This window comes from Pongo pygmaeus, chromosome 10 (assembly GCF_028885625.2).
Source record: "Pongo pygmaeus isolate AG05252 chromosome 10, NHGRI_mPonPyg2-v2.0_pri, whole genome shotgun sequence".
In the NCBI taxonomy this organism is placed as follows: domain Eukaryota; kingdom Metazoa; phylum Chordata; class Mammalia; order Primates; family Hominidae; genus Pongo; species Pongo pygmaeus.
In genome coordinates, this window is record NC_072383.2 from 9151162 (window position 1) to 9165133 (window position 13972).

At 38.2% G+C, this 13972-nt stretch overlaps 1 protein-coding gene across 1 annotated transcript in view; it reads right to left on the reverse strand.

Annotated features, from left to right (window-relative positions):
- Window positions 1-13972, reverse strand: part of LOC129009785 (pregnancy zone protein) — a 60099-nt gene that overhangs the window by 24117 nt on the left and 22010 nt on the right. Inside the window, exons 14-15 of the mRNA XM_054443339.1 lie at window positions 9499-9641; window positions 8507-8656 (exon numbers count right to left, since the gene is read on the reverse strand). Coding sequence (XP_054299314.1) covers window positions 8507-8656; window positions 9499-9641 — 293 coding nt within the window. The remainder of the gene's footprint in view (window positions 1-8506; window positions 8657-9498; window positions 9642-13972) is intronic.

Sequence of the window (13972 nt, forward strand, 5' to 3'; positions counted from 1 at the left end):
AAAACCACATAACAAGAACTTCACAATGCAATCACAAGTATCAATAGCAGGATAGACCAAGAGGACGAAAGAATCTCAGAGCCTGAAGATTATCTATCTGAAATAAGACAGGCAGACTAGAATAGAGAAGAAAGAAGGAAAAGAAATGAACAAAACCTCTGAGAAATATGGGATTACGTAAAAAGACCAAACCTATGACTGATTGGGATCCTTGAAAGAGACAGGGAGAATGGAACCAAGTTGGAAAACATACTTCAGGATATCATCCAGGAGAACTTTCCCAACCTAGCAAGACAGGCCAACATTCAAATTCAGGAAATGCAGAGAAGGCCAGTAAGATACTCCACAAGAAGATCAACCCAAAGACACAAAATTGTCAGATTCTCCAATGTCAGAATGAAAGAAACCATGTTAAGGGCAGCTAGAGAGAAAGGCCAGGTCACCTACAAGAGGAAACATATCATACTAACAGTGGATCTCTCCGCCAAAACCACGGAAGCCAGAAGAAATTGGGGGCCAATATTCAACATTCTAAAAGAAAATAATTTCCAACCCAGAATTTTATACCTGGCCAAACTAAGCTTCATAAGCAAAGGAGAAATAAGATTCTTTTCAAACAAGTGAATGGTTAGGAAATTTATCAACACAAGGCCTGCCTTGCAAGAGCTCCTGAAGAAAGCACTACTTTTGGAAAAGAAAGACCATTACCAGCCACTACAAAAACACACTGAAGTACACAGGCCAGAACACTATGAAGCAATCACATAAACAAATCTGCAAAAAAGCATAATGATGACAGGATCTAATTCACACATAAAAATACTAACCTTAAATGTAAATGGGCTAAATGCCCCAGTTAAAAGACACAGAATGGCAAGCTGAATAAAGAGCCAAGACCCATCATCAGTATGCTTTTCTTCAAGAGACTCATCTCACATGCAAGGACAGACACAGGCTCAAAATAAAGGGACGGAGGAAAATTTACCAAGCAAATGGAAAACAGAAAAAAGCAATCCTAGTTTCTGACAAAACAGACTTTAAACCAACGAAGATCAAATAAACAAAGAAGGGTAGTATATAATAGTAAAGGATTCAATTCAACCAGAAGAGCTAACTATCTTAAATATATATGCACCCAATACAGAAGCACCCAGATTCATAAAGCAAGTTCTTATATACCTACAAAGAGACTTAGACTCCCACACAATAATAGCGAGAGACTTTAACACACCACTGACAATATTAGACGGATGATTAAGACAGAAAATTAACAAAGATATTTAGGACCTGAACTCAACTCTGGATCAAGTGGACTGATAGATATCTACAGAACTCTCCATCAAAATTCAACAGAATATATATTCTTCTCATTGCCACATGGCATTTATTCTAAAATTGATCACATAATTGGAAGTAAAACACTCCTCAGCAAATGCACAAGAACTGAAATCATAACAGTCTTTCAGATGACAGTGCAATCAACTTAGATCGCAAGATTAAGAAATTCACTCAAAACCACACAGCTATATGGAAATTGAATAAACTGCTCCTGAATGACCCTTGGGTAAACAATGAAATTAAGGCAGAAATCAAGAAGTTATTTGAAACTAATGAGAACAAAGAGACAATGTACTGCAATCTCTGGGATGCAGCTAAAACAGTGTTAAGTGGGAAATTTATAGCACTAAGTGCCTGCATCCAAAAGCTAGAAAGATATCAAATCAACAACCTAACATCTCAACTAAAAGGACTGTAGACCCAAGAGCATACAAACCCCAAAGCTAGCAGAAGACAAGAAATAGCAAAGATCAGAGCTGAGCTGAAGGAGATAGAGACGTGAAAAACCCTCTTAAAAAAACAATGAATCCAGGAGCTGGTTTTTTGAAAAAAAGTTAATAAAATAGATAGACTGCTAGCTAGACTAATAAAGAAGAAAAAAAGAAAAGAATCAAGTAGACACAATCAGAAATGATAGGGGACTATCACCACTGACCTCACAGAAATGGAAACAACCATCAGCAAATACTATAAACACCTCTGTCTACATAAGCTAGAAAATCTAGAAGAAATGGATAAATTACAGGACACATACACCCTCCCAAGACTGAACCAGGAAGAAATTGAATATTTGAATAAACCAATAACGAGTTCTGAAATTGAGGCAGTAATAAATAATCTACCAACCAAAAAAGCCCAGGACCAGATGGATTCATAGCTGAATTCTACCATAGGTACAAAGAAGAGCTGGTACCATTTCTACTAAAACTATTCCAAAAATTGAAAAGGAGGGACTCCTTCCTAACTCATTCTATGAAGCCACTGTCATCTTGATACCAAAACCTGGCAGAGTCACAACAAAAAAAGAAAGCTTCAGGCCAATATCCCTGATGAACATTGATGCAAAAATCCTCAACAAAATACTTGCAAACCAAATCCAGCAGCACATCAAAAAGCTTATCCACCACAACCAAGTAGGCTTCATCCCTGGGATGCAAGCTTGGCTCAACATACACAAATCAATAAATGTGATTCATTACATAAAAGAACTAAAGACAAAAACCACATGATTATCTCAATAGATGCAGAAAAGGCCTTTGATAAAATTCAACATCCCTTTATGTTAAAAACTCTCAATAAACTAGGTATTGAAGGAACATACCTCATAAGAGCCATATATGACAAACACACAGCCAATATCATACTGAATGGGAAAAAGCTGGGAGCGTTCCCCTTGAAAACTGGCACAAGACAGGGAAGCCCTGTCTCACCACTCCCATTCAACATAGTATTGGAATTTCTGGCCAGGGCAATCAGGCAAGAGAAATAAATAAATTGTATTCGAATAGGAAGAGAAAAAGTCAAATTATCTTTATTTGATTTTACATCTAGAAAACCCCATTATCTCAGTCCAAAAGATTCTTAAGCTGATAAGCAACTTCAGCAAAATCTCAGGATACAAAATCAGTGTGCAAAAATCACAAGCATTTCTATACACCAACAACAGGCAAGCAGAGATCCAAATCATGAATGAACTCCCATTCACAATTGCTACAGAAAGAATAAAATACCTAGGAATAGAGCTAACAAGGGAAGTGAAGGACCTCTTCAAGGAGAACTACAAACCACTGCTCAAGGATATCATACAGGACACAAATAAATGGAGAAACATTCCATCCTCATGCATAAGAAGAATCAATGTAATGACAATGGCCATACTGCCCAAAGTATTTTATAGATTCAATGCTATTCCCATTAAACTACCATTGACATTCTCCAGAGAATTAGAAAAATCTATTTTAAAATTCATATGGAACCAAAAAAGAGCCTGAATTGCCAAGACAATTCTAAGCAAGAAGAACAAAGCTGGAGGTATCATGTTACCTGACTTCAAACTTTACTACAAGGTTACAGTAATCAAAACAGCATGGTACTGGTACAAGAACAGACACAGACCAACGGTACAGAATAGAGAACTCAGAGATAAAACCGCAAACCTACAACCATCTGATCTTTGACAAACTTGACAAAAACAAGCAATGAGGAAAGGCCACCCTATTTAATAAATGGTGCTGGGAATGCTGGCTAGCCTTATGCAGAAAATTGAAATGGGACCTCTTCCTTACACCATATACAAAAATTAACTCAAGATGAATTAAATACTTAAATGTGAAACCCAAAACTATAAAGACCCTTGAAGAAAATCTAGGCAATATCATTCAGGAGATAGGTGCAGGCAAAGATTCCATGATGAAAATGCCAAAAGCAACTGCAACAAAAGCAAAAATTGGCAAATGAGATATAATTAAATTAAAGAGCTTCTGCACAGCAAAAGGAACTGTCATTAGAGTGAACAGACAACTTAAAGAATGGGAGAAAATTTTCCCAATCTATCCACCTGAGAAAGGCCTAATATCCAGAGTCTACAAGGAACTTAAACAAATTTACAAGAAATAAAAACCCATTAAAAAGTGGGCAAAGGACATGAACAGACAATTCTCAAAAGAAAACATACATGCAGGCAACAAACATATGAAAAAAAGCTCAACATCGCTAATCATTAGAGAAATGCAAATCAAAATCACAATGAGATACCATCTCACACCAGTCAGAATGGCTGCTATTAAAAAGTCAAAAAACAACAGATGCTGGTGAGGTTGCAGAGAAAAAGGTATGCTTTTTTACTGTTGGTGGGAGTGTAAATTATTTCAACCACTGTGGAAGAAAGTGTAGTGATTCCTCAAAGACCCAGAGGCAAAAATATCATTTGACTCAGCAATTCCATTACTGGGTGTATAGCCGTAGGAATATACATTATTCTGTTGTAAAGATACATGCATGCATATATTCACTGCAGCACTACTCATGATAGCAAAGACATGGAATCAATCTAAATGCCCATCAATGATAGACTGGACAAAGAAAATGTGGTACATATACACAATGGAATACTACGCAGCCATAAAAAGGATGAGTTCATGTCCTTTGCAGGGACATGAATAGAGCTGAAAGCCATTATCCTCAGCAAGCTAACACAGGAACAGAAAACTAAACACTACATGTTCTCACTTATCAGTGGGAGCTGAATGATGAGAACACATGGGGGAGAACAACACTCACTCTGGCCTATTAGAGGGTAGGGTGTGGGGAGGGAGAGCATCAACAAGAATAGCTAATGGATGCTGGGCTTAATATCTAGGTGATGGGTTGATCTATGCAGCAAATCACCATAGCACATGTTTACCTATGTAACAACCCTTCACATCCTGCACTTGTACCCCTGAAGTTAAAATAAAAGTTGAAGAAATAAATAAATAAATAAAACACAGTCCATATTCAAAATAAAAATAAAAGAACCACACAGGCACATAAATGAACTTATGCCATTATATTGGATAGACCACTGTCTATGCAGTGTACTTTTTATGGAAAATGGATGACTCAACAGATTCAAGAACTCACAGGGCAGGGCCAGAGGCCTGAATATTTATCCCTGGACAGATGTAAGATTGAGTCAGAGAACTTCCATTTGCCAGGCTTGATCTCAGAGTAATTATGGACGAGTAACCCCTGAGTACCTCTTGTTTCCCCTTTTTTGAACAGAAGTGTCAACAGTGATTATTCTATGCCAGTTCCACCATTGTATGTTGAGGGTGTGGGGCCAAATAACTTAGGTACGTTTTAGTTCGATGTCTTTGTATCTAGAGGTATTGTACCTGAGGAATCACACCTGAGAGGCATTATCTGTATTTGGACCTGATTTAAATGATATTTAGCCCTTGAGCTGTTCCTATTTTACAATGAGAATCTCAGAGAGAGGATAGGGTATATTTTACATGTGAGAGCTCATGAATTTCTGGGGATCAGAGGTCAGGCTGTGGAGACAGCTTCCAAAATTGCCCACAACAATCTCTGCCTCCTGGTATTCATGCCCTAACATTGTTTGTCGCACAATGAATAGGGTTGACTTCTATAGCCAATGAGACATTGTGGAAATGAGGGGACATATCTTTCAGGCCTAGGTCATAAAAGATATTGCAACTTTAGCACTCTTGGAACGCATTAGCTCTCTTGGATCACATGCTCTGGAGAAAATCAGTTGTCATATTATGGGACACCAGCAGGCCTAGGACCTCTGTGTGGTGAGGAACTGAGGCCTCCTGCCAATAGCTCTCAAGAAACCTGTCTTGGAAGCAGATCTTCCAACCTCTGTCAAGCTGTCAGGTGGCTGCAGCTTTGGCTGCCATGTTAATCACAACCACGACAGGTCACAAGCTAGACCCACCTAGCTAAGCTCCTCTGAATTCCTGACTCACAGAAATTGCATGTGATAATAAATGCTTATTGTTTTAAGCCACTAGGTTTTGAAGAAAATTGTTATGCAGCAGTAGATAGTTAACACAAACACCCTTTCTACTTCTTTATTTACCTTTGTTTTTGAGTAGAATTAAATAGGTACATAAATGAACATGTATTATTTATATTGGGAGAACTAATGATTTTTATTATTATTCAAAGTGACCAAGCTTAAACGTTTCTATAACTTTATCATCTGAAATCTTCAGTTATGTTCATAATTCCTTCTCACTTCCACAACACTCAAAGTTTACCAAAACTTACTGAAGTGACTGTTAAATTTATGTGACTAAACAGAATAAGACAGACATAAACTGTTGAAAGGTAGACTAAATTCCTGTACTACATGCTGAAATTAATAGCTTAGACTAGACTGCCATAAATACAGAGTGTAAAAATATCAGGCATATTTCCAAAGAAAGCACTCAGAGACAAAGTTTTCTTGTTTCAGGTTAACTTCTTGTTGTTTCTTCTAACTAAAATACAGAAATATAGTCATTTTCTCTTGCATAATAATTATTATGCTATGAGGAGATATTTTAACCTATTAATAAAATACAAATCAAGATCAAGAAAAATTTCAATTATAGCAATCCCCCAATCTGTGGTTTTGGTTTCCAAGATTTCCATTATCTGTGGTCAACTGTGATCCAAAAATATTAAATGGAAAATCCAGAAATAAACAATTCATACTTTTTAAATTGCTGCCATTTTGAGCAGCATGGCGAAATCTCACACTTTCCTGCTTCATCTTGCTCGGGATATGAATCCTCTGTTTTTCTGGTGGATCCACACTGTAGACACTCCCTGCCCCTTAGTCACCTAGAATCCTCAGTTACAAGATTGTCACAGTATCACAGTGCTTGTGTTCAGGTCGCCCCTATTTTACTTCAGCATGGCCCCAGTGCACCAGAGTATTGATGCTGGCAATTGGGAGGTGAAAGAGAAGCTGTAAAGTGCTTCCTTTAGGTGAAAAGGTGAAAGTTCTCCACTTAATAAGGAAAGAAAAAATAATGTATGCTGAGGTTCCTAAGATCTACGGTAAGAACGAATCTTCTATCAAATTGTGAAGAAGGAAAAAGAAAATCATGCTTGTTTTGCTGTCAGATCTCAAACTACAAAAATTATGGCTACAGCACGCGATAAGTGCTTTGTAAAGATGGAAAAGGCATTAAATTTGTGGGTGGAAGACAGGAACAGAAATGTGTTCCAGCTGATGGTCATTGGGTTCAGTGCCCGCAGTTTCAGACACCCACTGAAGGTCTTGGGACACACCCCTGCAGATCAGGGAGCACTAGTGGATACGCTCCAACCTGAAGAATGTTAATTGTGATAATTAAAAATAGGACAGGGTTCTCGGATATAGTCATCTCACAGTTTAAAATTTTAATAGACATGAAATAGAAACTAGAATAAACAAAAGAAACTTTCATATTACTAATTTACCAACGAACATTGAAAGGTAATAATACCTCCCGAACAGATAAGTTGATTGACCCTTTAAATGGTGATTCATGAGGGAGTTAAAGCTATAAAATTTCTCATAACTTTTTATCAATGATCAAATCACAACATTACTTGTTCTGGCATTATGTTAAAAAATTCCAAAAGTGAGTAATCTAGTTTTAAATAGGTTAGACAAGTAGTTTCTGAACTTTTCCCTTCCTTCTGGTAATTATTCTTCAAAAATCCCATATTAGATATTATTTTCTCCAAATGGCAATTATTAACCAATGTTCACCTTTTATTTTGCTGATCCACCTATATCCTTTTTTTATTGCCTCTCTCTAAGGACAAGGACTGTGATATGTTTCCTTCTGTTTCCCCAGCTTTTACAATAGATCCAGCATGTAGTAAGCTTGAAATAATAATAATAAAATAAATAAATCATCACGACATGCCAAATGTCACCCCCATGAATTAATATAACTATAGTAAAAAGCAGATAATTAAAATTTTAGTCTGTGAATCAACATTGCTAACAAAGGTGTAGTAGGTCATTTTTTAAAAGTAGAAAATAATTTGTAAATCACTTATTACCACTTTCGCAGATCCCAACAACTCTACAGACATAAATAGTTAGATCTGTTAAAAGGTACATGACTTCCCTTATGTTTGCAGGTATTAATTTTGTAACAAGCTTACCTACTCCAGTGACCAAAAGTGATTCTATTTAGACAGGATCCAAATTATCTAATACTTTGGCAACACATTAATTTACTCATTTTTTTAAACATGACTATCACATAGGTGGGGAATCTTAACAAAATATAGCTTTCATTAAGATCACTGTAAGACATTAATAACTGAGGTTAAGATTTGATTCTTTACAGAAATAGAAGCTGTGTCATAGAAGGAATCAAACTTGCAGGCAGATTCAGAATTTCAGAATCACATCTCAGCTTATGCCACTTATCTTGAACAAATCTCTCAACTATACTGAATCCACTTTTCTAATCTTAAAACGGGACTATTATTCTCCGGAATGTTGGGCAGATTAAGTGAGAAAACCTATATGAGACGGCTTGAGAAACTATCAAGTACTCGGCAAGTGGTAAGTATTTTTACTGTTACATTCTACTCCCAATAGAGGCTTCTTGATCTGAGCCTCTGGAATGGCCCTTCCTGGTCCCCAAGGCCGCTGGAAACTCACTGAGGACGCGGAGAGCTCAGCCTCAGGCTTCATGAGCAGCACACTTTGGTCCACAGCACGAAGGGCACAGAGGGACTGCGGAGCAGCTGCTACTTGCAGGTGGGCATGTGAGGCTGGGGGACTTTGTGCTTGGCTGAAGCTCAAATCCACCTGTGGGAAATGAAGGAAACATCAACCAGCGTTTTCTCTACTTCTGTGATCTTGCAGTCACCTGCATTTCCTAAGTCACCCTTATATTCAGTTCATACGACTATGTTGGTAATGTCAGTCAGAAACCTATTTTTACAACTTTCCTTCACTTTAAAAATAGAAAATAATTTGTAAATCACTTATTACCACTTTCACAGATCCCAACAACTCTAGAGACATAAATAGTTAGATCTGTTAAAAGGTACATGACTTCCCTTATGTTTGCAAGTATTAATTTTATAAAAAGCTTACCTACTCCAGTGACCAAAAGTGATTCTATTTAGACAGGATCCAAATTATCTAATACTTTGGCAACACATTAATTTATTCACTCTTTTAAACATGACTATTACATAAGTGGGGAATCTTAACAAAATATAGCTTCTCGGTAGCTTAGTCTTGTCCTAAGGAGATAACTGAGGCAGAATAAGGATAGATACCTTATTTGATTTTTAGATGGCCATCTTTGTTTCTGACACATGATAAGGTAATTCTAGGTGTTTGCACTTATTCTTCAGGTTTTGGGAACTTTTGAGTCTTAGCATTTTACATACTCACACAATTGAATCAGCAGAGAAGAGCATCATGAACACAAAACTGATTGTATTTTATTTGGTAGCAGCTTTGTGCAATTGAAAAAGTGCTGTACTAGATCCCTAGAAATTTGGGTCTGCCATAACCTTGTTGGGAACTGTTGGGCAACTCATTTTACTTTTCTGGACTCAGTTTTCTCTGGGGTAAAATAGATGGCACCTACAGTATCATTTATTTGTGTTCTTTTAATTTTATGTTAAATCACTCACCTTGTTGGCTAGACAGTTTTCAATCTCAAATTTGTCAGAGTCTCCAACAACTTCTCCATCTGGTAAAATGGCAAAGATGAACATTCGTGCAATGGGGGCGATGTCTGACTCCACAGGGAAAGATAAGGCAAAACTGCCGTTCACTGGAACATGGAGAGAGTGGGACAAAATGGTCATAAGTCAGGACACTATTGCTTGGTCTTAGCCAGTTTAAAACTGCATCCATTCATTCAATGGCTTAGTCTCTCTATGTGCCATTAGTTATTTGGTGAAATTAGTAGGCCAATGTCTCCCTTCAGAACTTTAATTATAGCATAAGTTAGCAAAGTTCCTTTCACTCACATCTTTTTTATTTGATATTCCACTTAACCGTTGCCTAAATCAATTAAATATCAGTAGCTCCAAATTTTCTGCATATGTACGTGACAACTATTTTATTTACATTTCAGACTAGAGGTGATTCTCAATTTAAATATAGAGCTATAATTTGTAAGATACAATGAGTTTATTTTGTCATATATGACTTTTAAAAAGCTCTGTGTGTAAAAAAAAAAAGTTCATACTAATTGAGCTTCCTAAAAGAATATTTGATTCTTGGAGTTTTCATTGCAGTGTTAAACTCTTATAAGTACATTAGTGTATTTCTACTGGAAGCATTAAATGGTACCAGATAACACTTCAGAAAATACATTACATTTTAAAGCAGGGTGAAGGGCCACCAGATAGTTACAAAAGGGCAACAACAAAAGTTCCATTTTCTGAATGGTCCACTGGGGACTTGAGTAGATGGCCCACATTTAGTTGAATAACGGTAATTATAAAACCACGAGAGACTTAATGACTGAAAAGTTTCTGAGATGTCTGTACATAAAGGACAGATACTCTCTGGTATTATTTCCATGTCTTCCTTTTCTCTACATCCCTCCTGTCCCAGATTCCGAGCTATATGGCCTTAAATTCCTGTGTTTCCAAGTTCTTTCCCAGTAACATATTCTTGGCGCAGTTAGACAATACATAGGATAACAGAGTCTCTTGACATTGTTGAAACTCAAAATAATGTAGGACAAGGACAATTGTAGAAGAACTATAATTGATTTTATTTTTTCTTAACCATATGAATTAAAAATTAAGTCTAATATCCTTAGGAATATTTTACAAAGTATAATATCAGGATGAACAAGGCTACCTATCTAATACACAACATGAAGACTGTAGTTAATAAAATGGTACTATATTTTAGATTTTTGCCAAATGAGTGCATTTTAGCTGTTCTTGCCATACACACACAAATGAGTAAGTAGGTGAGATGATGGCCATGTTACTTTGCATCACTATAGTAGTCATTTTATTATCTATATATGTCCCATAACATTATGTTGTACACCTTAAATAAATGTAATTTTTTTTTGAGACAGGGTCTTGCTCTGTTGCCCAGGCTGAAATGCAGTGGTGCAATCATAGCTCACTGCAGCCTCGAATTTCTGGGCTCAAGTGATTGTACTGCCTCAGCCTCCCCAGTAGCTGGGACTATAGGTGCACAACACCACGTTTGGCTAACGTTTTATATATTTTTGTAGAGATAGGGTCTTGCTATGTAGCCCAGGCTGGTCCCAAACTCCTGGGTTCAAGCAATCCTCCCAAAATGCTGCAATTACAGGCAGCAGCCACTGTGCCCGGCCAAAATTTACTTTTTAAAAATGATTATATTAAAGCCTGAGATTGGTGGTGCTCAATTAAAAATTGTTATAACTCTACGTAGAATATGGAATTTTTCCAACTTCGTGCAAATTTGACTTTAGCTTAACATTACTTATTTTATATCACTATGTGTTTATACTGCAAAGCTCTTAAGTTTGGGAAGAAAGGAAGTTTAAAATATCCTTAAGGCAGTGTTATGCCATTCATATTTCTGTTCAGTTGGACAGATCAAGTTTTAGCTCAGACCTCAAAAAGGAAATAAGCTCCCCTTCTAAAAGGAAGGAAGCCCTTTTATCACTGTGTCTTGAGTTCAACAAGGAAGGTGGGGTAGATTGAAATGTCATAAAACCAGAAAAAAAATTATGGTGACTTTATGTAAAGAATAGTGGTAGGAAATTAAAGCTTTTAATAATAAAATTTGCCAGCACATGTGTGTGTGTGCACCCTGCCTTGCCACTGCTGGCAGCATGAGTGTCCTCCATCACCCCTACTCCTACCACACAGCCACTGACATCGGAGCATTCGCAGGCACTAAGCTCGTCAACCCCACCCCTGCCAGCACCCTGCCCCTGCAATGGAGCTGCCAGTGCAAAACTAGGCACAAAACACACAAACCCACCCCTAGCCATGTACAGACACTGCCACCAGTGTGAATGCACACAGAAGGTTCATACAGTCCTGCACCCACCAGTGCCCCACCCCCATGCTAACACCACTGTCAGTGCAAATGCCTGCACAGTTGCTAGTGGGGATCCCCCAATCCCCTGAGTCATACTGCCATGATCACTGCTATGAATGCCTGCACAAAGGCGAGCAACCTGGGACCTGCTAGCACCCTGCCACAGCTGATGAGCGTGTACCCCACTACCCTGCCACTGCCATGCTGCTGGTACATGTGAATGAGGAGGGATCCCACTGCAACCATACTGCAAAGTGCTTTGGCTGACATCACCCATGGGAGTGTTGTGACCAGTGGTCTGGGAGCACCTTGGTCCCTTCAGTGCAGCATGTTCTTAACCTCAATGAGCCAGAGAACAAAGTTGGAGCCAGATACCAGTTCCCCAGAGGTACAGCATGCAATCCAGTAGTCCTGAACTGAGCCTTACCCCTCCCTGCCTCCACTGCCCCCGAATCTTCTGGTAACAAAGTCAGTTGACTGAACTCACCTTATACCACAATCAAACCTCCAAGGTCATCGAATAGGATAAAAGGAAAAAATCAAAACAACAGCAATTTCTAAGAGTGAAGGAACATCAGCCCACAAAGATGAGAAAGAACAAGCACAAGAACTCTGACAACTCAAAAAGCCAGAGCATCTTCTTTCCTCCAAACAATCACATCAGTTCTCCAGCAAGGGTTCTTAACTGGGCTGAGATGGCTGAAATGACAGAAATAGAATTCAGACTATGGATAGGAATGAAGGTCATTGAAATTCAGGAGAATGTTGAAACCTAATCTAAGGAAGCTAAGAATCACAATAAAATGATGCAGGAGCTGACAGACAAAATAGCCAGTATAGAAAAGAACATAACCAACCTGACAGAGCTGAACAAAAGTCTACAAGAATTTCATAATGCAATCACAAGTATTAACAGCAGAACAGACCAAGTTGAGGAAAGAATCTCAGAGCCACAAAATTGACTTTCTGCAATACAACAGTCAGACAAGAATAAAGAAAGAAGAATGAAAAGGAATAAACAAAACCTCTGAGAAATCTGGGATTATGTATGTAAAAAGACTGAATCTACAACTCCTTGATGTCCCTGAAAGAGATGAGCATAATGAAAGCAACTTGGAAAACATATTTTAGGATATCATCCATGAGAACTTCCGCTCCTAGATAGAGAGGCCAAATTCATATTCAGGAAATGAAGAGAACCCCAAAATATACTTCACAAGAAAGTCATCCCTAAGACACACAATCATCAGATTCACCAAGGTTGAAATGAATGAAAAAAAAATGTTAAAGGCAGCTAGAGAGAAAGGACAAGTCACCTACAAAGGGAAGCCCATCAGACTAATGGTGGGCGTCTTAGCAGACACCCTACAAGCCATAAGAGATTGGGGGCCTATGTTCAACATTCTTTTCTTTTCTTTTGTTTTGTTTTCTTTTTTTTCTTGACAGAGTCTCACTCTGTCACCAGGCTGGAGTGCAGTGGTGCGATCTCGGCTCACTGCAACCCCCACCTCCCAGGTTCAAACAGTTCTCCTGCCTCAGCCTCCCGAGTAGCTGGGACTACAGGCGTGCACCACCACACCTGGCTAATTTTTGTATTTTTAGTAGAGATGGGGTTTCACCATGTTGGCCAGGATGGTCTCGATCTCCTGACTTCATGATCTGACCACCTTGGCCCCCCAAAGTGCTGGGATTACAGGTATGAGCCACTGCACCTGGCCAACATTCTTAAAGAAAATAAATTCCAACCAAGAATTTAATATCTAGCCAAACTAAACTTCATAAGCGAAGGAGCAATAAGATGCTTCTCAGACAAGGAAATGCTGAGGGAATTTGTTACCTCCAGATCCATCTTACAAGAGCTCCAGAAAGAAGCACTGAATATAAAAAGGAAAGAATATTACCAGCCACTACAAAACCACACTGAAGTACACAGACCAGTGACACTATAGAGCAGCTACACAAACAAGTTGACAAACAGCTAACAACATGATGACAGATTCAAATTCACACATCTCAATATTAACCTCTAATGTAAACAGACTAAATGCCCTAATTAAGAGGCACAGAGTGGCAAGCCAGATGAAGAAGCAAGACTCA